The 27,717-nt window shown below is 49.0% G+C and overlaps 1 protein-coding gene and 1 long non-coding RNA gene across 4 annotated transcripts in view; one reads left to right on the top strand and one right to left on the bottom strand.

The window, feature by feature from the left end:
- The window catches only part of PITPNB (phosphatidylinositol transfer protein beta), a 58,392-nt gene extending 51,396 nt beyond the window's left edge, over positions 1-6,996 (top strand). Inside the window, exons 10-12 of one of the 2 annotated variants that reach the window (XM_020876682.2) lie at positions 347-469; positions 3,744-3,829; positions 4,993-6,996. In XM_020876682.2, the coding sequence (XP_020732341.1) occupies positions 347-469; positions 3,744-3,791 (171 nt within the window). In that variant the 3' untranslated portion in view covers positions 3,792-3,829; positions 4,993-6,996. The remainder of the gene's footprint in view (positions 1-346; positions 470-3,743; positions 3,830-4,992) is intronic. The other variant, XM_020876681.2, reaches the window with a different exon arrangement.
- On the bottom strand, positions 279-27,358 carry LOC110126809 (uncharacterized). Of its 2 annotated transcripts, none has more exons than XR_011490743.1 (4): positions 26,905-27,358; positions 7,596-7,718; positions 3,097-4,308; positions 279-2,882 (listed from the first exon to the last, which is right to left on the bottom strand). It is a non-coding gene; the product is annotated as an uncharacterized lncRNA (long non-coding RNA). The 2 variants fall into 2 exon arrangements; XR_011490744.1 differs by having other exon boundaries at positions 26,950-27,358.
- Positions 27,359-27,717: the final 359 nt, after the last annotated feature.

Raw genomic sequence — 27,717 nt, 5'->3', positions numbered from 1 at the left:
GTCAAATTGACCTTAGGTCATTGACATTAGAAAAATGTAAAAATAAGTTGGGTCCGGCAGGAGCTCATGTTGGCTCTGAACACATCCACCACATTTTTTTCAGTTTCTAACAAATCATTCTGCCTTTGCAAGGAGAATTCTTTCACATTTCTCAGGGAGATTTCTCTTTTTATTTTGCTTTACAAAATGTTAATAGGATGTAATTAAGATTTTCACTAACTGAAATAGTGGTCTTTTCAATCCAAGAATATGTAAATTCATGGGTTAACTGGGGCATATAAAGTTAATATGTTTTTAATGTTAAGAGTTTTGCCATCTTAACAATACTTTACTTTTGTTTTAAAAGCAAGAAAAAAGGATATTTACAAACTTTCATCGCCAGCTTTTTTGTTGGATTGACAAGTGGATTGATCTGACAATGGAAGACATTAGGAGAATGGAAGATGAAACTCAGAAAGAACTAGAAACAGTAAGACTTCCAATTCTAATTTCCCTTTTCTAAAACTGTGTCCATGCTTAATAAGTTTAGGCTTACAATTAGGAAAAGTGTTATTGAAAGCCATTTCTTAATCTCTGTATCCTTGTTAAACTCTGGGTTCTTAGACACTAATATCCTTCTATTCTGATTTATCTTTTGTTGAGCATCTTTATGCAAGTAGACTAGAACTTTGTTTATCTAAAATTTGTTACCCATAAAATGTCCAGTGGTTTTGTATTCTCTTTCACGTGTTGGTTCTCTGTGATGACGCCTGGTTCACAGGCCTTTGAGGCATTCACTTTACTTAGGCCAAGTTGCCTCTGTCATCTTATTATCACAATAGGTTATTAATATTAGCACAGTAAGTCCTAGTTCCCTCTTCTATAGCCAAGATAAAAAAGCTAGTGGTATTGTCATTGATTCCAGAAGTGCCTCCTCCCACCCATAGCCAGTAATGACTCCTTATTTCTTACAAACCTGAGGCAGAAATTCAGGTGATCCTTGGGCTAGAGGTTCGCGGGCCATGTCTCAGAAAGTCCAGCCCACCCCAGCTCCTCCCCGCACCTGTGAGCCAGCCCTGCAGCTCGCGAGCACCCCCTTTCTCCCAGAGCGGATGGTTTTGCCCCACCTACTCTTGCGTGTGTCTAGTTTTGCTCTTGCTCTGGGCTGTGCTTCTCAGTTGAAAGTAAGGCCCCACGGGGAAGACGAACGCATGGAATGTCCAGTGGAGGCTCGTGGTTTCCATGCAGTCATCCAGAGTCCTGCCAGCAGTCCCAGTTTGGGAAGGCCCGCAGGCAGGAGGGGAGTATTTGACAAATGCCTGTCTGTGAGGCAGGAACTCCATTTAATCACAGGAGACTGGCAGCAAATCAGGTCCTTTGGCACAGAAGGAAATCTATTTGTCTGGCACATAGCATTGTAAAGAATCTGTGTTTAAAATTGCTTACTTTTGGTGATTACAGCAGATCTGCTTCTAATTAGCTTTATACAAACCTTCTGAGAGGACTAGCACATATTTTCTTTATAAGGCAATAAAGTGTTTTAACCTTATCTTATATGTAAAGTAAACTTTAAGCAGCCTCCAGCTTATGAATGGATTTTGTTCCAAAAGTTTTTTAGTGCAGTTTTTGAAATTTGGAACATGTTTTCCCCGTAGTGACAACATTATAAATCGGGGTTTGGTTTGCATGCCAGCCAATAGAGGCCTCTCCAACCTCAGTTCCTCACACTTAACGGTGTGGCTCTGAGTTCTGGGTCTTGGGAGCGGGGTGATAGGATGGCTAGTACAGAAGACAGGCTCTTGCCTGTACTTTTGAGGCTGGCCCCAGGCAGGATATTTAAACAGACAAGAGTATGTTATGGGTGCTTGCTCCCTTCCCTGCAGTGCCTCTGTTCCACATCTGTCACACTGTTTCTCTCGAGTCAGACACCCTTCTCTAAGCAGCGCCCCTCACCACCACACAGTCTCGGCCTCTTCCCCCGCTCCTTGCCTGGGTCCACTCCTTCCGGATGCACCAGGCTCCAGAAAGCCGCCAGCTCTGCCTCCAGCCCCTCGGAGCCGCGGGTGTCAGCTGAACATTGACAAGAAAGACCAGGATTACACCCTCATCCACAGTACAGCCTTGGCATCTCCAAAAAATGATTTGCCAACACCAGTTAAAAAACCGAAAATGGACTTCCTTGTACTGGTTTGAACTCTCAGGAAGGACGCTTTCTTCTGGTTTTGATTTCTGAGGCCAAACTCGTAGCACGAGAAGAGTGGTGATGGCAAAAGGGTAGCGGGCGGGGCCCTCAGACAGACGCCGGCTGAGGCCTCCTCTTCTCCAGGGGGAGTGCTTGCTTCCCTGTCAGCGTTTTAGCCTCAGACACTGGAATGCAGTGCTGACAGGAGGTGGTGACTGTCTTCCACCTGTGGCAGACCTGCAGGCCCAGCTGTGTCTCCATGCACACCTGTCACTCGTGAGTTGGGAATTACACTTGAAAAGAAGGTGTAAGATAGCTAGTTACACAGAAACCCAGCTTATCAGAAAGCATCATGATTGTACCCATGTGGCCTAAACTGACAAATTCCCTCATAAAGTTGGTAGAAATCTGTCCTTGGTTCAGGGTTGGGAGTTCATGGCAGTTTCTTTGTTGAAGTATCTCAGAAATACTTCAGGTCAGATTTCAGGATTAAGTGCTGGTCATCTTGGTGTTAAATCCCACATAGGCTATTTCGCTCGAGGTCACCGGGGATGCTTTATCCCGCATCATGTCGCTGCTGCTCTGAGTCCTGACTGGTTTGCTGGCATCTCCTCAGTTGGGCGGCAGCATGCCTGTAGTGCCTACCCAGAGCGCTTAACATCTCCACGTCCTCTGCACCACGGAGGCATCTCCCCTTTCCTTGAGGTCATTTCCCTGACACCTGGTGGGAGAATTTGATGTGTTGTAATTCTCTTAATTCTCAAATATTTTAAGAATTGGATTTCTTTCAAATGGATTTTGGCCCTGGAGAGAAGGCATAGCATCTCGAGAGGTCAGGCATGAGAGGAATGCCCATGCCTGTAATCCCACAGAAACACTGAGATTAGGCCCAGCAACTGAAGGAATACTTAGGGCAACCTTACGCTTGTTCTTACCTGGCCCTGCAGGGGAGGGTGGTGGGAGGGGTTGAGCTTCAGAAATGCGTTCCTTTCCGTCCACCCTTTTCCTGATTTCCTCATCAAGCTGCCTGTAGGCCGACGGGAATGTCTGTCCTTTGCAAGCATCCTTGTGTTCCTGTTTCTTCTCCCTGCGTTGGCCCTGTGCGCTCTCGTTCTTCTTTCACCTCCCGCTCTTTAATTAACTTCCCGTGAAGAACTCCTCTGAGGGACACTGGTCTCAGAAGCCAGAGGTGGCCACACCACACGGCTTCCTCTCTGGTCCAAGGACTGTGAAAAAGTGAACCAGACCATCAGGGCATTTTCTCACACTGTGTTGGTGAGCAGTTCACTTACCCTGGTGATCTTTGATAATTTCACTTCATCAGTCTGCAGGCTTTTGTTTTCTGTTTTCAAGAAGAGATATTAACATGTTTTTTTTGTGCTGTGTAAGAAAAGCCTTTTGCAAGATTTTCCTTAGGTCAGGGTAACTGGAATGGTCTCAGAACTTCATTTTAACGAGGTTATATGCTTATAAACAGGCAGCGGTCACTTCACAATCTCTTCAAGGTCTTTGTCTCCCTTTGGTTACTAACCCAATGTAGAGTCTGTGATTTCAGCAGCTCATGATTTTATTTTACGTTTAGATGCGTAAGAAGGGTTCCGTCCGAGGCACGTCGGCTGCTGATGTCTAAATGAGTCCCCTGTAGGGTCAGAGACAATATCAAACTGTGTAAGTGAAGACCTGGGTAAAAAGAATGTTTAAAAACCAATACCTTTTTGGTAATGGGTAGTTAGTTAACTTGCTGAATTGAGACAGTGTGTTAAATGTGGTTTAATTTTTAGAATTTAAGAGAATTTAATATATTTCAGACATTGACAGTGAACATGAGTTATTGTATAAAAATTTCATCTGTGGAGCAGGATGAATATAGTAATTCCAAGTTAGTTCATAGTGTTGCACGTTAGAATCCAGCTGCCAAGTACACTCACTCATCATGCAGCTAATTTCCCATTGATAGCCAGTTCATTGACCTTTTTCTCACCGGGACCTTTTGTGGTTAGTAAGGAAACATGTAAAAGCATTTAAAATCAAAGATCCTTCATCCCATGCCATAAGAGCCAGTCTCAGTAACTCACCTGAGTTGAGATTTTTTCTTACCACCAGGAAGTCCTCCCTCATGCTGACTCTTCGGGTATCTTTACATTTAGCTGTAATATGTGTAAATACACTGGTTTTCACTTCCAGTGTGAAATATTTGTATGGTGTTACTTCATTCACACACATGTACATGCCCAGAAAAGAGATTTTCTTATAGGGGAGAAAAGAGAACATCAGAATCTAGCCCACATGTTGAGACCAGGATGGGTAAACAAAAACAGGCAGTCTATTGCTGCCACTTGTTAATACTGAACTGTGGTGGTTATTGCGGAAACAAGACACAACAGTCCTCTCACCTGCTGTTTCTTTGCTACCCCCTGACATGTACTGCCTGCTCGTCAGTTACTGAGCAAGCGATGTTCAGTCCTGAAGTAAAGTAGTACCAGTAAGAATGGATGAACTCCACTAGGGCTCCTCCAAAAGCCCTTTTCTTAAAATTCAGTGTTCACTTAAAAAATTTTTTAAATTTATTGTTACTTTCATTAAGTTTTCCTGAGTTTCTGTGATTTATTTCTTCTAATTTATTTTTCCTCTAATGAAACAAAATATGCTCTTAGTAAGACCTGAGTCAAGAGATTAAATGTTAAAAATGCAGTAGTTGGTATGCACTGTCAGCCAGTTTTGCTACACTGAGGATCTTTTCCCTAGAGAATGTTTGCGACAAGCTGCGGTCTAACGTGTTTTGTGTGTCTTTGAATTTTAACACATTGCACTGTCTTTTGCTTTTCTTACAGTTACGTAATCAAGGTCAAGTGAGGGGCACCAGTGCAGCCAGCGATGAGTGAAGAAGAGTCTGACCATGTCTTGCAGTGTTGACGTTTCCCAGACGTGTGCTTGTGGTTCTGTGCCCACAGGCACAGGTCCCAACTACGTGTGTATATATGTTTGTGTGTGTCAATCTGTAGCTGTATATAAAACGCATGTAGAGCTACAGGTCCCAGTACACACACTTGTGTATATATGTACATACAAACATACTGAAGGGATTAGTACAATTTCTCCAAAGTACTGTACCTATCTTCAGCAAGAATGCAAAAGAAAATATTTTCAATATATATACCTGGAACAGATTTTATTAATTATCAGAGTAATACCATTAATGGATGAATTGACTGCAATGTAATACTAGCTGGTATGTTTCGTAAATGGCAAGTTGTGGACCAAGATATATATATATATACATATATATATATAGCCTTTTATTACTTTTTTGTTCCTTTAAATCAGTCTCTTATAAACTTTAATTTTAGTCCCATAATCAACAGAATCCCACAGGAAAATTTATTAAAAATCTTTTGGTATTCCAAGGAATCTGGAACAAAACTCTGAATGTATTTAATTCTGGATTTTCATTATCATACAGCCAAATTGAACAATATCTATTAGTAAAGAGAGTTACAGGCCAGTTTTTACTTGTTTGCCCCTGAGGTAAAGATCCTTTTAAAAAGAATTCCATTTTTTATTAAATTTTTGTATTTTAAATTTCAAGTATTTTTCTACATCAAGTCTAGGAAAAATGGAAATGACGGTCTTTGATTTATTAAAAAAAAAAAAAAAAAGAACACTGTATGACTTTTCAGGCTTCTGTCAGGCAAAGACAGAAATTGATGAAGAAATTAATGGGATTGTAGGCCGTTAAGAAAAACGGGAAGTACAGCGCTTCCATGGAGTCTTGTTTCTAAAATGACTGTTTTCTGAAATTACAGCTTGGAAACTATGCAAATGATCTAGATTCCTCACAAGTTAACACGGTAGAACATAGATAGTGATGCTGTTTTGCTCTTTTCGGGTTGAAATATATACTTGGGTGGGGGGAGACGCTGCATCTGAGACAGGAAGAGATTCAGAAGCAGCGCGAGGCCTGTCTGCACATGGTTAGGCGGCCAGCGCAGCTGCACCCGCACCCGCACCCGCTGGGGTGTGCTCTCCTGGGACGTCATCGGAAGACACCCTGAACTCGCATCGGGAAAACTCGGCCCAGAGGCTGCTGGCCTCCTTTTGTCCTCTTTCTTTTTTCCTTTTCTTTTAAGAACAATAGCTAGGTAAGATTTTTATCATCTTTCTCTGTCCAAGTCTAGTTCTTCACCTGTCAGTCCTGGGAGCTCAAATAGAATGTTGTTGAAGCCTTGGGGCCCCAGCCATCTTCTTTAACCTCCCACCCCTCCTGCCCCATGCCAGGCCCCGTGGTCATACCACATTTGTAATCTGACTGGCTGACAGCCCCGCCCTCCCTGCTCCTGGTTTCCTGCGGAAGCCCTGTGTCCCCACTGAAGTGACCGCAGTGGCCTGGACACGGCTGTCCAGGGTTAGTCCTGCGTAGCAACACCTGGTTCCCCTCGGCTGCAGACCCCTCACCACACGCGTCCTCTGTGCACTCAGGATCAGAACCGACGTCTACTCTCTGGGCACTGCTGTTAGATAGGTTTTGTCAAGAGCATAATCATTGTCTGCAAAGTGTCTGATGCCAGGAAGATTATTGCTAATCTGGTGAAGTAAAGAGTCTCGCCTTCTTTTAATGAACTTCACTCACTGGCGTCTGTAGCATCATTTGGGAGCTTGGGCGCACATGGAAATGAAGGCCCGGCGCATGGATTTTAATGTTTTTCTAACTGTGGAGATCTGAGGGAATGTGTGGTGAATGTAAAATATCTAGTTTACTTGGCAGTCTCTTGTGTAAATTACAGTAAAACAAAGTAAATGAAATTTAAACAAAAAATAAATTTGATCACAAAATGCCACTTGTGTGCTTGAGTGGTTGTTTGCCTGATGCCACGTCTGGTTCAGAACACTGTGAACCACCTCTCTGCTATTTTTTAAAGAATTCTGTGGTGTGCAGCACCATCACTTTGGGGGAAAAATTTTTTTTATTGACTCTTTTTTATTGCAAACCTCTGTTCTTGAGGTGTGCCTATGCCACCTTAAGTTGTTACATTTGATTTCTTAAATAATTTTGTCTCTAAAAGCTGAACAGTAAAGAAGGATTATATATTCTGAGGTTTTCTAAGAATTTTTAAAGGGGAAAAGTATGGAAAACCCATAGTTTTTTTTTTTTTTTTTAAACCCATAGTATTTTTTAAAAGTACTCAGTAAGGATTTTGCCATTAGATTCTGCCCATTTCAAGACCATGGCTTTTTGGTTTGGGGCCAGGTTTCACACCTCTTCTCTGAGGTCACTTCCAGTCTTCTGGTTTTAGACACATAACTTTTCTCGTGGTGCTGGGTTACCATTCTAGAGCAGTTCAACCTTCAGAGAGGTGGCCAACTATCTAGATGGAGTTAATGTATTTCCAAGGTGTTCCCATGTGTGTTTTCCGAGGTGATGATCTCAGTGTTTTACCTCAGAGGTGATGTTTGCATTCGCGTGGACCGCCTGTCATCCGTGGGTTCAGCAGTGCAGAGTGCAGTGTGGGAGACCGGCGTGTGAACAGGTAGACGACAGCTCCGTCTGGTAAGTCGCCATCTGACAGTAGAGTTGGTGAGAGACACCTTAGATGACATCCACGTCACACACATGAGAAAGCGAACATCCAGGCTGAAGGCAGCTAGCTAGCGGGGTCCCTGGGAGCCCCCTCCTGACCCCTGACCAAGTCCCGGACTCCTTGTGTGTGTGTGGGGCCGTGGGGCCCAGGTGTGGTGTGTGCAGTTAGCCAAGGCACCGTGTCCTCCAGCGCGTGGTGGTCCTTTTCAGTGTGGTTTCTCTCTCCTGCTGCACCTGTTCGCCAGCCCGCCTCCCGGCTTTTGGTAAATCACAGCTAAGATCACCTACGGACCTGCGCTCTTGTGCTCAGTCATGCCCAGCTCTGTGGCCCATGGAGTGTAGCCCACCAGGCCCCTCTGTCTAAGGAGTTTTACAGCTAAAAAATGCAGTGGGTTGCCATTTCCTCCTCCAGGGGATCTTCCTGACCCAGGGATCGAATGTGCATCTGCTGTATCTCATGCATTAACAGGCAGCCTCTTTACCACTGAACCACCTGGGAAGCTTGTGGACCTGACACCTGGCTTTTAAAACTCACTTTCCTCTCTCCTTTTCAACTCATTAAGCAATAAAGTTTCACAGCCCAGCCCAACCTACCTTTCAGGTCTTGTCTCTGAGGGAATAAAAGACAATCTATTAGCAGCTGTTTTGTCCATTTCTCCTCCGCAATCAAGTTGACAAGGGGTTGGCATAGAATTCCCTATTCCTGACCACGTGGAGGTAGAATGTTCTGACTGTTCTTAGACTCAAACCTAATACCATTGAGAGTCACTGGATGTAAGGAGATAAAGAGTTGAGTGGGTCCAAAATTGATTTTCTCAAGTTGCCCTCATTGTCAGTTTTAGAGTTGGGGCCTTCGCGAGATTGGAGGGAGGGAGGGAAGGTGCTTGAAGACAGGTTAAAGGTTGTCCTGCTGACCCTGGAGCGTCTGCAGGGCGTGCTTCCTAGGAACCCTGCCAGGGTCACTTGGCGTTTTCTGACTTGGAAATGTTAAGCAACCGCGATCTCTTCAAAACCAGTTCTTAAACCAGATTGGACTAGGGAAAGTAGAAAACTTTTCAGTGTTCTGTTACACTTGGGCTACTGGTTTAAAGCAGTTCAGCACATGCAAACCAAAAGTTCTCAATCTTGGCTCCACTAAGAATCACAGGGGAACCTTTAAAAATGTCAGTTGCCCACCAGCTGCTTTTCTACAGCTTGTGTTGAGTGTGCCCTGTTTTCAAACGACAGGGGAAAAGCTTAGAGAATTTCTAGTCTCCTCCTGAAAGACGGTCGAGAAGACCACCTTCTAAGTCATCAGAGTCATGCCGGTTCTTCAAAGCCCAGTGCCCACTGTCCACACAGCCTTTGTTTGCCTAGCATGACTGCCAGTGGTCCATTCCCCTCACTCGGCTCCTACAGGCTCGCTGCCTTGGTTAATGATGCTCATTGCTTGTCATCTTTCAGGTGTCCGTATGTTTCGCTTCCCACGTGAGCTCGGGAACTCCTCCTGGGCAGGAGTCACAGTGGTACCCCAGAACCGCCTCTCCTGGTGGAACGTCTGACTCTGAAGCTGCTCCTGCCCACAACAGACTCCTGCCTGTGCTGTGCAGGGCCGCTTCTGAATCCTGGGGCTAGAGGGGAGGGGAGCATGACCAAAAAAAAAATCCATGAGATCAAATTTCTGCTCTGAGAATCAGATCCTGACTGCCAGCCGCAGCAGGAGGCAGCGCTTCTGGTGGCTCAGCGTACAAAGTACGAGGCGAGGACAGACGAGGGAGCTCCTGGTCCGTGTTTCTTCCTCTCGTTCCAGATGCCAACAGGAGTTTTGGTGGACTCCTCAGGAGTCTTAAAACCAAACTCGAAGTCTTTACTCCTCCCATCACTTAACTGCATGACTGGCTGTGCTGCCCAAGCCAGAAATCTTAGTTGATCACTGAGTCTTAAAAGTGTCCCCAAGTGCTTGTGAAATCCTGCTCCTCTTGAGGTATCCTGGTGCAAGCTGTGCTCCCGTGAGCCAGCCTCTCATCTGGGGCAGTGTGTCTGCAAACACAGTAAATGTTTTTGGCTTTACAGACCATGTGATCGATCTCTCACAGCTATTCAACTCCGCTCTTGCAAGGCAAAAAGGGCCATAGACAATAGGTAAAGTAAGCATGTCTGTTCCGATAAAACTTTATTTACAGAAACAGGCGGTGGGCCAGATTTGGCTGAGGCGATAGGTGCCAAGTGCTGGACTACATCTTGTAAAGCCTTAATGAGGCTCTGCCAGAGGTGACTTTCTAGAATGGCTCCTGATGGTGCCGCACCCTTGCCTGAACACCTGCATGGCTCCCAGGGGCCCCAGGGACCCCAGTAGCCAAGGCCTGTGAGCAGTGAGAGCCTCAATCTCCTATTTGTAAAGTGGAGCCAGCAATGCTTGTCCACCTCATGGCCACTGGATGTGTGAAGGGACTGGGTACTGTCTCTAGAAAGGCTCCAGCCTTAGGAAGACAGTCACTGCTGTTTGCCATCTGATTGCCAACCCAGAGTCAGACACGCACCAACCAGAAGTTGGAGGGTAGAGCTATGCTAACAAAATCTGTTGACATAAAAAATACAAGATAATCCCAGGTAGCTAAACTTCCCGAATGGCATAATTTTACGTTGTTGTATGTCTATTGTCCAGGAAATACCATCTGTGACTGTTAAACCAAAATGCTATTCTCATGGGAAAGCTCACAGATGCCCTATACATTTTCCATAATTAAAATCTGGCTCCTTCCATAGATGCCATTGCTAACATGTTAACCTGAGCTTGGCCCCCGTGGCTCCTGACCGGGCACAGTGAAGCTAGGCCTGGAAAAGCAGCCTGGAGTTTTCCCCGAGTCAGTGACACTCCACCTTTGGTCGAATCTGTTTACTCCTTTGGTTTCTGAGAAGCAGTAAAGCGCCGTGCCAAGTCTTCGCCTCGTGGATCACTTATATATTCTGACACCACCTGCTCATCAGTTGATAGTAGAATTGCCTTGCACTCGAGACTGAGGGGGCTTCATGAAGTGGAACGGAGGCGTGGCTTACAATGTTTATTAATGTATGTGCTAAACAAAAGCCTCGCCTCTGGGCATCCCGTTGCAGGCCGGCTCCCTGCAGCCCCGAATACTGATGACTGGTGTGCTCTCTCAGAGCCACCTCCATTTTCCCATGGCCCCGGAAGCCCTGAGACCACTCAGCCTGCCGAGAAGGGCTGTTGGTGCATCCCATCCATTCTGTTCTGTAGCTATTGCTCCAGAAAGATCCTCCCCGGAGAGGCACTCTGTAGGATGGGGTTCTCCTAAGGCAGGCTGGAGAGAGGCTTAGGATCAGTCCCAGAACAGTCGTTCATTCATGTAGATCAGAGCGTGGCAGATCTTTTCTATGAAGGCTCACGTCATATTTCATAAATATTTGGGGCTTTGTGGGCCATGCAGTCTCTGTCACAGCTACTCATTCTGTCTTTGTAGCTCAAAAGCAGCCTCAGATGTTGTGCAGATGAATGGGTGTGGCTGGGTTCCAATAAAACTTTATTTGCACAAACAGGTGGTGGGCTGGGATCTTGTCCTAGGGCCACAGTTTGCCAATCTCTAGATTCTTGCCCCACCCCCCAGACCCCCCACTAAAACAATCAACATTTAATAGTGTCTGTCAGGCATTGGTCTAAGCACAGCATGTAAATGGCCTTTAATCTTCACTACCAGTGACTCAGTGGTAAAGAATCTGCCTGCAGTGCAGGAGATGTGGGTTCGATCCCTGGGTTGGGAAGATCCCCTGGAGAAGGAAATGGCAACCCACTCCAGTATGCTTACCTGGGAAATCCTATGGACAGAGAAGCCTGGAAGGCTACAGTGCATGGGGTCTCAAAAGAGTCGGACACAACTTAGCGACTAAACAGCAACCACCCTATGAAGTAGGTGCTATCACCCCCTTTCACAGATGAGGACATGAGGCCCAGATAAGTGTAATTTTGCTAGGTATTATTACGGAAAGCAGTGGAGCCAGGGATCTTACCCAGGGGCCACTCAGGAGTCACGGACAACCTCTGCCCATCACCCCTGTGTCTCCCTCTTTGAGAGCTGCAAGGTTCCAAGCCTGTGGCATATACTAAGCGCTGACATAAGGAGCAGCCACAATGATAATTCTGAGGACACTCTTATGTTCTCAAACACCACTTAGGAGCAAACTTCCATGACCAATTCTTCCCAGCGCTCAGAGCCAAGAAAGCAGTTCTTCCTCAACAGAGCTCAGTTTCCCCCTCAGTCTAGGTGTCAGGAAACTCCCATGTGGCATTTCATGTCCAAACTGAGGCCACCTCTTTAGGCAGGCCTCCTAGCATCACTCCACCCACACCCACCCAGTCCCCCTTGCCACCCCTCCTACTTGAACTTTGTGACGGTGCTGTGACATTTGAGGGCCTGTGCCCACGCCTCCTGCGTGGAAGTCCCCTCAAACTCCTTGCGGGAAAGATTTAGTGATGATTCTGACATAGGTAGAAACAGTGTCTGCCCCGTCAAGGTGAGAAGTCAGGAGAACTGCAGTCTTCAGCTGTGGGTAATCTTAAGGCCTGTGGCCCGCTGGAGGGGGAGGCCACCAGGGAGGCCCCCACACTGACAGTGGGGCAATTTGGGGTAGTTTCTTTTCCTCCGAGAACTGTCCTCAGTATCTCGCTTTACAGAAGAAGACTCTTACTTAAACTATCTCTGTGAAGCTCGGGACCTTGTGGGCACTTCCCCGTGTGCACGCCCAGCCGTGCCTTCTCTCACTGTGGGTAGGAATTTTCGCTTCTGCATCTGGTGGCCCATGAGATCACCCCTTTCCCTAGGCGTGTGCCAGAAAGCCGTTGGTGGGGGGATTTCAGGATTCCTCCCAGCCCCTTCCAACCCAACAGGCTCAGATTTTCCACTTGTGCGATTGAGGTCAGCGCCTGCATTCTGGCTGGCGAGCTCCCCAAACATGCAAGCTCCAGGCCTCAGGCAGGGGCTTCTCAGACTCACCCTGGAATTCGGCCCCCTCTTGGCCCTCCCCCTCCTCCTCGCCGCCCTGGATCCTGGGGTGCAGGGCGGGGCGGGGCGGGGGGGCTCCGTCAGAGACTGGGGACAGCCTGGCCCAGCCTTGGCGCTGGGCCACCAGGCTGAGATGCAGGCCCTGTGTTTGCTCGGGCCCGAGAGTGTGGACGAGTCATCTGGCTGGGCGAGGAACCGTGGGATTACTGTTGCTCTGCAAAGAGCTCCTCTCCTGTCCTTGTCAGTCCGTCCACCAGAGAACGTGGAGGCTGTCAACCATGACCAGCGCCATCAGGTTTACTAATGGTCACTGCTGCTATCTCTCCAGACGTGGGGGCTTTGGCGTCCGCCGCCTGCATTCCAAGCCTGACACATGCACTTCCTGAGCAACAGGCCAACAAGTACGTCTCGGCCCCCCTGAACCTCAGTCTTGCTAGTGAAGGCTGGGGTGATCACACCAACATGGGACGTGGCCGGGAGACATGAGTGTGTAAGCAATGCATGGAGACCTATACAGCACTGGATTCGCCCTAGGGGTGGCTGACTCATCAGCTCGGGGGGACCAGCCATCCTGGTTCGTCCAGGTAGAGGGGTTTCCTGGGAGGCTGGACTTTGGGTTCTAAAACCAAGACAGTCCCGAGCAAACTACAACAGTTGGTTACCTTATTCCCAGCCCCGAATATCAACATTTTTGAAGCTAAAAGCTTTCATTTAAAAGCAAATACAAAAGCCGAACCCAGATTGTGTAGGGAACAGACCACCTTGCCTTGCAGCCTCATGTGCCCCTAGACGGACTGCCTCTCTTGCTCCAGCCCAGGGGCCTGGGACTGCTTTCCTCAGGCGGGATGACCCATCTCAGAGGGAGCGAATCCCTTCCCCACCCTCTGCTCTAGCTCACAGGTCCACCCTAACACCACCTGGGAGGGAACTGGAAGTCCTCACACTTTCCACAAATCAACAAGCTGACCTCAGCTGACAAGAGGCAGCGCTTCCTGCGGCCAGGGTCTCTCTCCCCAAGCAGGTGGGTCAGGTCATTCCTTCCATCTCTGCTTCCAGGACAGAAGCCAACCTCTTCTTTCTGAACTGGCCCGGCACCCTCTTCATCTTCACCCTCACCTCCAAGCTCCAGCCATACGCACCTTTTTCCAGATTCTGAGACCTAAGCCCTGGGGTGCCTGCCAGGTCTGGAGCCCCCTTCCTTCCCTGTTCATCCTTCAACCTCAGCCCAGCGGTCGATGGGTGCCTGACCTCCCAGATGCCTCCTCTGACCTCCTGACAAGGCCAACATCCCTACCATGTGCTGCCGTCTCCGCCAAGCTGGGAGCTCCGTAAACGCAGAGACAAGGAGCACTGGCGGCATTGGCCACCGAGAGCTCAGGGCCTTCCCACTGTCTGCCATGGAGTCACCCACGCGCCACAGATCTGTTTGGAATGCATGGAGCCGAGAAGCCCCAGGTTTAACCCCTGCCTTCTCACACCTTTCCCACAGGGCTGCAGACAGGCTCTCTCTCGACCACTACCTGTTAACCCTTCCCCTTTGCCCTGCCTGCAGCCTGGCCGAGGCCACGTCCCAGTTTAAGAGTTACCCCACCTTGCTCCCCTCCCCTCCTTTGCAAGGAAATATTTCTGTTTTATGACTAACTCTGCTCCTCATTTCTCTTGCGTTATCTTAATGAATTAACTGGATCCCCATCGTTCCCCAGGGCCCCCCACGGTTTATGAGCTGTACAACAATATCTGCGATCTTAGTCAACCCACACAGTTGTTGTGCTGGTTCCTATTACAGTAATTGGCATAAACTTTATTCTTTTGCAGAGAGATTTTTTTTTGGCCTACTGAGACTGCATAACCATCTGCCATAAATTGAGACTAGTACGGCTTATTTTGGTGAATGCAAAATTGGATCCCATTCTTTACTCTGTGGCTTGATTCAACTTCCAGATGGTTAATCCACATGAAGTAATAGGAATGCACCACAGCTCTGCTTAGCTGAAGATGGAGACGTAATATTTATTTGCTGATGTGGAGGCCTCCGAACGCTGCCCTGTCGGGATGTCGGTATAAAACGCAGCGGCACAAAAATGTCAACTTGTCCACAGGAGCGACGGCATTCCCCCGAGTTGCCACGGCGGATCCCCGATGTCATCTTTTTTTTCCCCTTCCCGTCTGCCCTTGACCTAATCTCAAGGGGTTAGTTCTCTCCTGGGCTGTTTCTTATCAGCTACGTCTGCCCATGGAGCCGGCTTCGCATCTGCTTTGATTTTAGTGCCTGTGACATTTTCATTAATACTTCTTCAAGGTTGAGCCTTGATTCCAAATATCCTGCAGCTCACAGAAGCCGAAGCTCAGCTGTGCCTGGCTGGGGGGCTGCTGGGAAAACTGGCCCGGTGGTACCAACAAGCTCAGACATCTCCACCCAGGTAGGGTACTCAATCCGTTTTCATTGTTATTTCTCCCCCACACTAGCTTGCCACACTGGGGGATGGGATGCTCAGATCTAGGTCAGCAGATTCGGGGGGCATAACCGTCAGTTGTGCTTCTAGTCCCAGGAGTCTTGACTGCCCTGTCTGCCAGGATTACACATCCCCACCAGCCAACCCGGGTGGCTCAATGGTAAAAGAACCCACCTTCCAAGGCAGGGGATGTGGGTTCCATGCCTAGGTCGGGAAGAACCCCTGGAGAAGGAAAAGGCTAGCCACACAAGTGTTCTTGCCTGGGAAATCCCATGGACAGAGGAGCCTGGTGGGTTACAGTCCATGGGGCTGCAAAGAGTTGGACATGACTTAGCGACTAAACAACAACAACCAGCGAACTTTGCCCTTGCAAACTCGCTCTGGACTTTACAGCCTGGCCATGTTCCCCACCCCATTCCAGGGAAAACTGGAAACCCTCAAATATCCTGGGGAAGACTGGGGCTCCAGGCCTCCTCTCTCCACCTGCCCAGGTCCCTGGGAGCCACCTGCATTTGAACCACTGGAGGATCATGTTAAAAATGCAGACTTCTGGACTGAGAGAGACAGACTATCCCAGTTTGCTCAGAATGATCCTAGTTTTAGCACAGAAAGTCCCATGTCCTAGACTTTCCACGTCACTCTACTTGGGCCCCACCTCAGACCCCAGAAGAACTACTGCTGAGCACTCAGGCCAAGGGATCTAATTTTGATCATTTCCCTTGTGGTGATGGAGCACTTGAACTGGGGAACCACAAGTACACTCAGGGCCCACGTTCCCTCCCTTTGCCTGAGTAGCACACAATGCCCTTATCACTTTCTTGTGTAGACTGTCTGCTTCACTCAGTGTGAGTTCCTCAAGGGAAGGGCTCAGCCCAGTTTGCTTTTGCCTTCAGTTCCCAGCTCTCTGTCTGGCCCACAGTTGACACTCAAACCCAGTGAAGAAATAACTGGATGCAAGCAAATATCCATGGTAGGGAAAGTGACCCAGACCTGTTTCCCACATACTCTTCCAAAGTTCTGGGGTGGATTCGGTTAGAAATTAGATCAAGGAAATTCTAGAAGGGCAGGAACTGGATCTAGGATATTTTGTTAAGGGAGTGAAAACCCTGAATGTTCCAAGATCGAACAAATAAGGAATTAGATCTAAGAAATTCTAAAATGGAATGGACTGGAACCATGAACATCCTAAGACAGAATTGCTTTCTTCCTTAATCATCACGGGAGCTTCTGCAGGCAGAAAGAACAAGAGGCCAGATGCCTTGTACCTGATTATCGAAGCCTAGCATCCCTTAGTGCTTTCAAATGTTTAAAATCTGCAGCTCCTCAAATAATCACAGCTGTGCATGAAGACGGACTCTTCTCTAACTTGCGTGTGAGGTCTCCACGCCGGATGATGGGGACCAGGGAGCCCAGGAAATGGGCTGAGCTGAGGGGAAGGAGTGGGAGCCAGCATCTGGCCCTGGCAGGATCCCAGCATCAGGATCCTTCACGCCTCACCCTGGGCAGAGCTCAGCCAGGTGATGACTCTCCTCTTCTCTGGGTATGGCTTTGAAGTAGGTGCAAACACAAAGGACTATTTGTATGGGTTTTATGCATCTGTGAAAACACTGAGGTTGACCCAAGGTCCTGGTCCCAAACCCTGTTCACGATAATCCCACTGGTAAGAAGGAGTGCATGCAAGAAGCAGAGTCCTCAAAAGCAAAAGGGGAGTCCAGGGATCACCTGAACAGGTGTCAGGCCCGCTGGATTTAGTGGCAGTCAGCATGGTTGTCCAAGTGGATAAAGCAAAGCCCAGTGACAGGCTGTGGTGGAGGGAACTGAGGACACAGTCAAGCAGGTGATGTGCCTTCCCATCCCGCCCCCAACCCTCCCAACACCCCCACCGACTGAGTCCCGTGCACCTCTCCCACCCCACATCCCCATACAGGTTCCAATGGGCTCCGCCTTGAACTCAGGTCTAAAATTTGGCCCTTCTCACCACACCTGCCTCAACAAACCAAACCCAGCCCAGCCACCATCCACCCCCTGGACTGTTGCTCAAGACCTTCCTAACTGGCCCCTTTCTCCTCCCACAGAGAAGCCAGAGTGGCTCTCTTAAGCGACAAACCGTATCAGCCCTTCTCTGCTCAAAGTCCTTCCAAGTGACTGAGAGCGACTTGCTGGGCCCACCTGTGCCAACCCCTTCCCGCTCGCCTCTCCTGGACTCCATACTCCAGCCAAGCCAGCGTCCCGCAGGCCGGCTCTCCAACACGCCGGCCGCTCCCCTCGGGGCCTCCGCTCCTGCTGCCTGGGACACGGCCCCCAGAGCCCCTCCCGGCTCCCTCTCCTGCCTCCCTCAGATGCCCTCACGTGCCCCCTCCCCACTCTAGGGGGCCTTCTCAAGCCACCTTCCCTGAAACAGCCCCGCCCCGCCGCAGCGCCCACTGCAGCTCAGCGCCCTTCGGAGCACTCACCGCCACCTGCACCATGTGAGTCGTGTGTGTGACTACCGCTTGTCTCTTCCCACTGGACTAGGAGATCCATGAAAGCTCGTTTCCCGAGGCCCTCCTGCCCGGAACCCTGTGTGGGCTGTACTAGGTGCTTAGTGAGCACGTGCAAGTGACTCACTCCAGCATTGCTCCCACGTTACAAGAGGCTGGTGAACCACACGGTAGATGCAAAGATCACAGTATAACTGAACAGGGCTGTCCAAATGTAATGATGGCCATTAGCGTCACTCCACCCCAGAGCGGCGATTCTAGAGCATTCTGTGTAATTGGAATACAATTAAGCATATGGTAGTGTTTCCGCCAGGCCATAGATCTGATTCGGAGCCTCCCCGACACGGGCTCTGGTTTCTTTCTCTTCCCTGTAACAACAAACCTGGATGCAACATCGGGCGGGCCCTGCGGTCTCGGTCACAGGGGAATACCAAGGAATGAGATTCATGCTAACAAGATTTAATCCTGAGACGTTGGGCTATATTTCCAGTGGCGATTTCCTGGATTTTGCAGCCAACATAAATACAGTGAGAGGATTCCCGCTGCGTGACGTGAGGTTCGTCCTACCGGTCTGGGCCAGGATGGACGGCTGTTGATGGACGAGGCAGGGCCCCCCGGTGGAATCCGTGGAGTTGCACCCCACTGGCCCCCCCTCCACCTCCACCCCTGTATCAGATCACTCCGCAAAGCATACTCAGGGTGAGGGGGCCAACAGCAGAGATGAAAATTAAGACACATATTTGGCACCCAGTCCAGCTGAGCAGTGAAATCCCTCGTCTGTATGTACAAATCATGAATTTTCCAATTGGACTGCATGCTTCCTGGGGGTGAGGTCTGTACTATGTAGGCAGCCAGCTTATGTAAACTTGGAAGTCATTCGTGGCACCTCATTTTCATAAAAGGAAATGAAGTGTGTGGTAGGGTAGGGTTAGAGATAACTTACATTGTGGGGAAATGGACAGATAAAATAAGGGATGTTCATAAAATGGAGTAGTATACAGTAGCTAAAAGGAGTGAGCAAGGATGAATCTTTGAAAATTTACACCAACGAAGAAAAGAAAATGGCAAATGAGCCACAGAGGATGATATCACTTACATTCATTTAAAAAACCAGTAACCCTGGGGGACTTCCCTGGTGGTCCGGTGGTTAGGACTCGGTGCTTCCAACACAGGAGGGCATGGGTTCGAGCCCTGGTTGGGGAACTAGAATCCCACCTGCCAAGTGGCATCATGGCCACAAAATTTTAAAAAATAATAAATTAAAATCACCTACCCAAGGCAATGTTTTTAAAGGGGTGGCAGGTGTCCTGGAAGGCTGAAATGACCTTAAATACATAATGCCCATGTCTGTGGTAGCAAGGAGCGAAACAGATTGGCAGGGGAGGGTCTGTCTAGACAGATGATGACACAGCTGCTCACAGATGAGTGTCCTTGAAGGAGTCAGTTCACCCCTGTCATCCGCTGATTAAAGGCGAGTCAGTCAGGCTCCCAGCGTCTCCCAGCCTGGGCCTGGGTCCCAGAGCCTCGCTCTGCCTGCTCAGTGGGTCTTCTTTCAATGCCTCTTCAGTTCATGGGACTCCGGCCTTCATGAGACTGACACAGCTAGGGGCACTTTCTCAGCCAAAAGATCCTTTATCGATCCTGAGTGTGAAAGTCCATGTTTAGTGCCTTCTCCTCTCCCCATGAGAATCTACGGATCCCTTCATTTGTAGACCTGTAGAGAACATCGGCACATCTGCTCCTTCTTGCCGTTGTTTCTGTACTGTTTTTGCTCTGCTTGTTCCAATACAGGAGTCTGATTCCGCCACATCATCCCTTCCTTGGAGGCCTTCTTGTCTCTTCCGAGACCAAAGTTCTCTTTGGTTCTTTTTTTTTTTTTCCTTTTTCTTCTCTTTTATTCAACCCACTTGTCTTTTTTTTTTTTTTTTCCTTAATTATTATTATTGGAGGATAGTTACTTTACAATATTGGGTTGGTTTCTGCCATACATCAACATGAATCAGCCATAGGTATACACGTGTCCCCTCCTTCCTGAACCTCTCCCCCACCTCCCACCCCATCCCATCGCCCCCCCAGGCTGTCACAGAACACCGGGTTTAAGCTCCCTGAGTCATAGAGCGATTTCCCACTGGCTACCCATTTTACACATGGGGAAGTGTATGTTTCAATGCTACTCCCCCAATTTGTTTCACCCTCTCCTTCCCCAACTGTGTCCACAAGTCTGGTCTGTGTCTGCTTCTCCACTCCTGCCCTGCAAATAGGCTCAGTAGTACCATTCTTCTAGATTCCATATATATAAAGAAGTTGTGGTACATATATACAATGGAATATTACTCAACCATAAGAGGAATGCATTTGAGTCAGTTCTAATGAGGTGGATAAACCCAGAGCCTGTTATACAGAGAGAAGTAAGTCAGAAAGAGAAAAATGAATATCATATATCAACTGACTTGTCTTGAAGAACTTCTTTGTGCCATGAACTCTTCTGAGTGGGATTTTTATTTATTTATTTATTTTTTTGAGTGGGATTTTTAGATGTCAATGCAAGATAGTTTCTCTTCTCAGAGGGAATTCAAATTCAGTATCTCTCCTTTCCCAGGCAGACTGACAAGCAAGGCCAGGGGTGGAGAAACAGGGATGCCCAAAGAAAGAGTGCTAAGCAGGAATTTCTATAAACGCCACCAACCACAGGGCATGCAGGCTGAGGAGGGTGGGCAGAAACAAGAGGGAAGTGGGAACTGGGCCTATGAGGAATGGTGGAAGGCCCTGGAAGCCCACAGTCCATTTCAGAGAGAGAGGATCTCTCCACCTGCCTGCAACCCTTGGGGATCCAGTAATGCAAGTTTGGGGGAAGGGGGGCCTCAGTGGGGAGTCCACACAGGTTGAGACAATTAGGGGGATAGTTGGGGCTGAGTCATCTTGGCAGAGGCTGGGAGGAGGGTGTTGTGGGGGGTGGGTGGGGCCCCCATCAGCATAATTGCTCCTGACTTCTGCTTCTCTTTGACATGGCAGTAAAATAAGTTAATCCATGGCTCAAATAAGGGTTGAGTCTCCTCTTGCAACATGTCATTAAAGCAAAAATCTGCCTGAACCTGACACCAGAATGACCCGGTGAGGACCCTGTCCCAGGGCAAGGAGCAGGGAACATGGGGAGAAAAACAGGCAAATCATATCCCCACCCCAAGCCTCATAACCTCAGTCTGGGCAACAGGAATTATACTGTATTCCATCAATTCTAAAAAAGTAATTTTTTTCCCTCTTGCATTTTAATATCTCTAAAATTGGGATATGGTGTCTTAGGTTTGATGACATACTGTGATAAGAAGAGAAAAACACAAGAATCACTACTGTTTAGGGAATGCTTACTCCATGCCATGAATTGTGCTGCTGGTATAGAGAGTCCCTTGGACAGCAAGGAGATCAAACCAGTCAATCCTAAAGGAAATCATTTCTGAATATTCACTGGAAGGACTGATGCTGAAACTGAAGCTCCAATACTTTGGCCACCTCATACAAGAGCCAGGTCATTAGGAAAAAAAAAAAACCCCCGATGCTGGGAAGCATTGAGGGCAGCAGGAGAAGGGGGCAATAGAGGATGAGATGGTTGGATGGCTTCACCAAGTTTGAGCAAATTCCAGGAGGTGGTGAAGGAGAGGGAAGCCTGCCATACTGCAGTTCACGGGTCACATAGAGGTGGACACAACTTGGGGACTGAACACCACCACTCCACAAGAGGCACCATTTCTAGGAACTTTGCAGTTTAATCCTCTCAACAATGTGCTGAAACAAACACTGATTCCATGCCCTTTCTGTGGAAGGAAAGATGTGATTATTCCCTGGACACTGTCTGTGCTCCCGTCACACTGACCTTTTTGGGTCCCTCCACAGGCCCTCTTCGTATGCTGTGCCTGCTGCTGGCACACTGTTCTTCCCTTTCTTTGTTACCGACCGCAGCCTCCAGCCCCCAACCCGTGTGGCGCTTCCCCGGGGAAGCCCTCTGTGACTCCCACATTCGCAGGGCATCGTATACCCCATCTTTTTCTGTTCGGACTGTATAGCTTCCTGCACTATTGAATGCCTCCTCCTTATTTTGTCCATAAGCTCCATGAAGGCAGGAGCTGTGCCTTTTTTTTTTTTTTTCCTGCTCATGGCACCTTCTGTTCCTCCAGGGGCACAGGGTCAACACTTGATAAATAATTGCAGAGGAGCTTGTGTCTAAAGAAAACTCCTGAATGAGTGACTCAGAAGCAAACTATGTGGGGTTGGGGTAAGGGAGGAGAGAGATCTGTGTTTGTTTGCCTGGGCTGGAGGACAGGGGCATGTTCCAGGCCAGACTGGCTGCCTTCGTGCCCCTTGTCTGTGAAACAGGGAGAAGACATGCGCCTTAATGCGGTCTCAGGGACAGTAAGTAAGCTGACATGAGAGCCGGGCCCAGCACGGCCAGCTCAGCTTGCCTTCGAAGAAGAGGCTTTGGACCCTACAGTGTGTGAGGCTCTAGGAGTCTGTGGAGCCTGGAACCGGAAAGCTTGGGGATGCCCCACGTGTATGAGGCCGTCACCTACTGTGAAGTCGTAGTTGCTGGGTCACATTTAATTGCGCCCTAAAGAGCAGATGGCCACACCGGGGGCTCTGACACACTGCTCTGTTTGCCCGACTGGCAGTGCTGCCCCAGTGGGCACGGGGGCCTTTGTGCCAAGACTCATGCAAAAGTCAGGCTGTAGCCATGAGGGTATTTTTCAGTCAATTCTTATCTGTTGTGGGGACTTCTCTGGCTCTGGCTCCCTTTTGGTCTGCAGTGGGGAACTTGAGACCAAGTCTTAGCGGAGACAGCCAGAGGCGCAGGGATGGTCGAGGAGGAGGAGAGAAGGCCTTGGAGGCAAGGGTTTTGTCTTCAGCTCCTAAGAGCTGAAGGCCTGGGTGGGGAGGCAGACAGGATTATAGAGGGACTCAGTCAGCTGCCTGGCTCCTCTCAGCAGCCACCACCTTCAAACAGTATCACCTCCATGAGCCTCAGTTTCCTCACCTCTAAAATGGGAGTAATAGCATCTATAGGATGAGGGGGTACAATTGGAAAGGAACTTTAAATAAACAACCCAAGGTGCTGCCATTCTGACCACCCCTTTCAGTCCACATTCCCACTCCGTCTTGTCTGCACACACTTGGCTTATGTGACTGCAGGCATAACGTGCATTTTGCTTTTCCTAACCTTCTGTTAGATCACAATTCTCCACATTTTTACATGCTTCTTGTGGATTACATTTTTTTTTTTTGGCCACACTGCACACCATGTGGGATCTTAGTTCCCCAACTGAGGATCAAATCCATGCCGCCTGCAGTGGAAACACAGAGTCCCAACCACTGAACTGGCAGGGAATTCCCATGGTTTACATTTCTAATGGTTGCTAAACTGGCCATTATAGGTATGTCTCAGGAGTAACTAAAGCACACATGCCCAAAGCCACAGAATGTACACACAAATACACACACATGCTCACACTCCCACAATTTCTGTCAACTGTGAGGTGTTCAGACTGCTCCTACATTTCCACCATGGGAGATAACATCTTCATATGGATAATTTGTTTTTGCCATTTTTAAATGATCTCCTGAGGATGAATTTCAAATTGGGAGATCCCTGGGCCTAACTCTGTTACTCTGCCATTTTGGAGAAGGGGTACATTAAGGATGGCATTTCCAGCAGGCTGTTCGACACAGGGACAGACCACAGTGGTGGCAGTGAGCCTCCAGTGCCTGGAGGTGTGCAGGACAACTGGGGCCGTTGTTCACTGTCTGTCGGCGTCATGGTGTGTCAGGCCTGTGTTAGCTGCTGAGGACACGGGTGACGCGGTCTCGGCCTTCCTGGAGGCAGAGGGAAAGGAGACAGAAAGGTAAAGGACAGAGAGCTCACAGCATGCACTCTGTGGGGCTGCTCAAGGCTGTTCGCTCCCCTTCTCATGCTGCGAAGACCCCACTCCAGGCAACCACAGCTCTGCACGTGGGAACGAATTGTGCCTGGGCGACAGGTCACTGTGCTCTCACATGCTTCACGGACCCCAGCTCCATGACCTGCAGCCCTTTCTTCATGCCTCTGACATGAAGTGATTTGTCCTGGGGGCTTCTAGGCCCCACTCAATGCCTACCTCTGGACCAGAGATTTCTTGAGGACTCCTTTTAATCTGTGCCTGCAGAATGACTGGCTGTTGAGACGGGGCTTGCATGAGGGCAGCCTCTAAAGATGCTGCTTCAACTTCTGAGAGTCCGTGGGCAGCTTCTCTAGGCTGTTTCCAAGGAGTATGCACAACTCCCACCCTACAGGAGCCACAAGGCCAACTGCTGGCCTTAACGGTTGTCTGAACGAAGTCTAGAGACCTTGGGTTGCTGTGTGACCTTCTGTCACCCACTTCACCTCTCTGTTTCCACTTCAGGAAAGGGGCATGGTAATACAGGGAGTTTCAGCTCGAGGCTGGGCTACTTCATTCCCTCCCTACAAAGTCCACTCTTGGTTCTGAACACCAGATAGGGCAAACTCGATCACAAGAGTTGTAAAATTATGGGTGTATCAGGGAAGGCCTGAGAACGAGCAGTCACAGACCCATGAGAACACAAACTGGATGAGTATATACCATATATACCACTCCTCCCTACTCATCCCTGAATACCTGATACCTCTGCCAGGAACGGATGCGCTACATAAATTGGGAGCTAGTGTCCACCGACTGGGAGACAAACTGGAGACTGGCGTCCCCTAGACAGAGGGCACGGATGACAGTGTTAACAGCTGAGAACAAACCTCCCTGGACAGAGCAAGTTGATCTCCCTGGATTAAGTCCCCAGGGTGGGACAAGCTGCAGCAACCAGGCCCGTGATCGTCCATCTAAAACCTGGATGTATGCGGCCCAGCAGAAAACAGCTCCCTCTCTGATGGGCACTGCCCCGTCACACAGGGCCCAACTGACCCTGTTAAGCCTTATTGGAAAAGTGCAAGTGTCAGTTGTTCAGTCATATCTGACTCTGTGACCCCATGGACTGTGCCCGCCAGGCTCCTCTGTCTAGGCAAGGGACACTGGAGTGGTAACCACTCCCTTCTGCAGGGGATCTTCCAGACCCAGGGATTGAATTCCGGTCTTCTGCATTGCAGGTAGATTCTTTACCATCTGAACCACCATTAGACCCTATCAGACCAGGTCAATCAGCCTGAAATACCCCTAGTCTCCTTGTAAAGAAACTTAGTGGAGGGACTCCGTTGGCAGCCTAGCGGTTAAAACTCTGTGCTTCTATTGCAGGGGGTGTGGGTTCAATCCCTGGCTGGGGAACTAAGATCTTGCAAGCCACATGGCACAGCCGAAACAGAAATAATACCCAGTGGGGAATACCGGATGGTACAGGACCACAGGACAGCCAGTGAAGCCACCGAGGTACATGTCCAGGGGTCTCTAATCCGTATGCCTCACTGGCCACTCTAGTGTCCACCAGGACCTGCTATTCTGTATTAGATTTAAAAGATGCCTCCTTCTGTATTTCGTTAGCTCCAGAGTCACAAGACATATCTGCTTTCCAGTGGCAGGGCCCAAACACACAACAAAAAAAAAACAACAATACTGCTGGACTGTCCTGCCCTGAGGGTTCAAAAATCCCCCCATCATCTTTGGGGAAACTTTAGCTAAAGACCTAAAAGATCTCCATCTGGAGAAGGAAACCCTCCTACAACATGTTAGACGACATTCATATCTCCAGCTGTAACCACCCTGAGTCACTGAGCTGATAAAGGATATAAGGTGTCCAAGGAAGAGGCTCAGATGTCACAAACTAGGGTGACCTAGGTACGCTTCATTCTCACAGAAGGTCAGAGCAGCCTTCCCCCGGTAAGGAAAGAAGCTACTTGCAGTCTTGCCCCTTCTAGAATTGGAAGACAGCTTCGGGGTGTTTCCTGGGGATGGCTGGATTTTGCCACATCTGGTTCCCTAACTATGATCTAATACCTGGGCCTCTATATGAAACGTTGAAAGGAAAGGATGACGATCCTTTTGAATGAAATTCAGAATGGGAAGGGGCCTTTCAAGAGTTGAAAAAGCAATTACTTCAGGCCCTCACCCTGGCCCTCCCAGATTTAGCTAAACCCTTGACCTTTGTGTTCATGAGAGAAGGGGGATCACCCTTGAGGTATGTGCTCAAAAACTGGGACCCCCCCACCCCGGCGCCTTGGACTACCCCAATGGTCCAGTGGTTCAGACTCAGAGCTTCCACTGCAGGGGCACAGATTTGATTCCTGGCTGGGGAAGTAAAATCTCACTGAGCTGTGTAGCGGGGCAAAAAAAAAAACAAAAAAAACCACACACACACACAACCCCAAAACACAAACAACCCCCCCCCAAAAAAACCTGGGACCCCTCACTTGGGGGGTTGTTTATTTCTCTAAGGAGTGACCTCCCTGCCTACCCACAGCGGAAGTGTGCAGTTTGGTCTGCCAACTGCCGTATGGACTCCACAGTAGGTTCAGGCTTTGCTAAGTTCTAAGGGAACAGAACGATATTGCCCCTCCAAAGTGGATTCAAGCTCAGGCTGTGCTTTTAGACAACCCAAAGGTTACCATGAAAACCTGTCACAGGCTACACCCAACCACACTGCTCCGCACAGAAACGGGGCCCGGAAGCATGATCCTACAGAAACCACAGATGAGATCCCCCTGACACCCCTATCTACGACGTGAGCCCCCACCAAGCGCTGACGGGGAACGGCTGACAGATGGAGAGAGGGGAAGAGGCTGACAGGACATGCAGGGGCCGCCAGACCCCAGTCACAGAAGCACGATGCCTCCCCCAAGGACTTCTGCCCGAAATGCCGAACCCACAGGCCTCCTGGAGCTTGCGAGCTTGTGATACAGTAGATCTTAAATGTTTACACAGGCTCCCGGATGCATGTGCCACCCGACTCCCCCAGACCTGGGGCTTATCTCTTTCAGGAACAACTGAGCCATCTCGGGTCACTCAGAGATGCCGACGCTCAGGGCTGGGTGAAGACCAAACACAGCTGAAGGCGGCCAGGAGCAGCTCTGCTCTCCCACCCATCACCATGAGGCCCCTGCCTCCCGGCAGGACGCAGCACAGAAGACAGACCTGCTCCCTCAGCGCCCCAAAGACCGAGGAGCCAGACGAGGGCGGAGGAGGGGTTTGTCTGTCACCAGCAAAGCCCCCTAACAGTTCTCGGGAAATCAAAGTAGAATCTGGATATAATGAAGTCTAACCTTTTTTTTTTTTCCCCTGTTTCCTCTGTGCTTAGTTTCACTCACTCAGAGAGTCACGTGCTGACGTTTCAAACCTTTCAGACCTCGAGCCAGAGTTCCTGGAGCAAAATGGCTGCACAGACGCCTCAGTTCGGAGGGCGGTGCGCAGACGGGCTGCACACGACACTCAACTCAAGATGGCGGCGGCAGACTATGCTCTGGCGCCGGGAGCAGCGCGGCTGTGCAGAACTCCGCCCTCTCCCCTTTGACCCTACAAAGTAGCCCTGCCCATAGCCTGCCCGGATACCTGGACTGTGGAGCTTGCGTTTGCATTTCTCCATGCATTGATCGAAGAACTGGGACATCGCTGGTGATGCAGTGGTTAAGATTCTGTGCTTCCAAGGCAGGGGGTGCAGGTTCTATCCCTGGTCGGGAAACTAAGATCCCACATTCCCTGCAGTACAGTCAGAAAAAAAAAAAAAGATAAAGCCTTCCTTTGCTCCTGAACTAAACTTGGTCTCATTCTATTGATTCCAATGACACTGGACAGGACTCTTGCTAGGGACCCACTTGGGAGGGTGGGTTATAAAAGTACAAATTTGACCTTGTCATTACTATTTAAATCCTCTCAAGGGATCCCCAGTGCCCTCTGGTTAAATTCAAAATTCCTTAGCCTGGAATTCAAGCTGCTCCTCTGTCAACAGCAGCCTCTCCTCCTGCTCTGTTCCTCGAGAGAACTGTATTCAGCTGTACAGCCACCAGCCTCTACAACTCTGTTCCCTTCCTTATGCTACTGCCTCCACTCAGACGTCCGTCCCTGCTGAAATGCCTTTC

This window comes from Odocoileus virginianus, chromosome 12 (assembly GCF_023699985.2).
Source record: "Odocoileus virginianus isolate 20LAN1187 ecotype Illinois chromosome 12, Ovbor_1.2, whole genome shotgun sequence".
Classification (NCBI taxonomy): Eukaryota; Metazoa; Chordata; class Mammalia; order Artiodactyla; family Cervidae; genus Odocoileus; species Odocoileus virginianus.
This window is presented reverse-complemented; position numbering and strand designations above follow the sequence as displayed.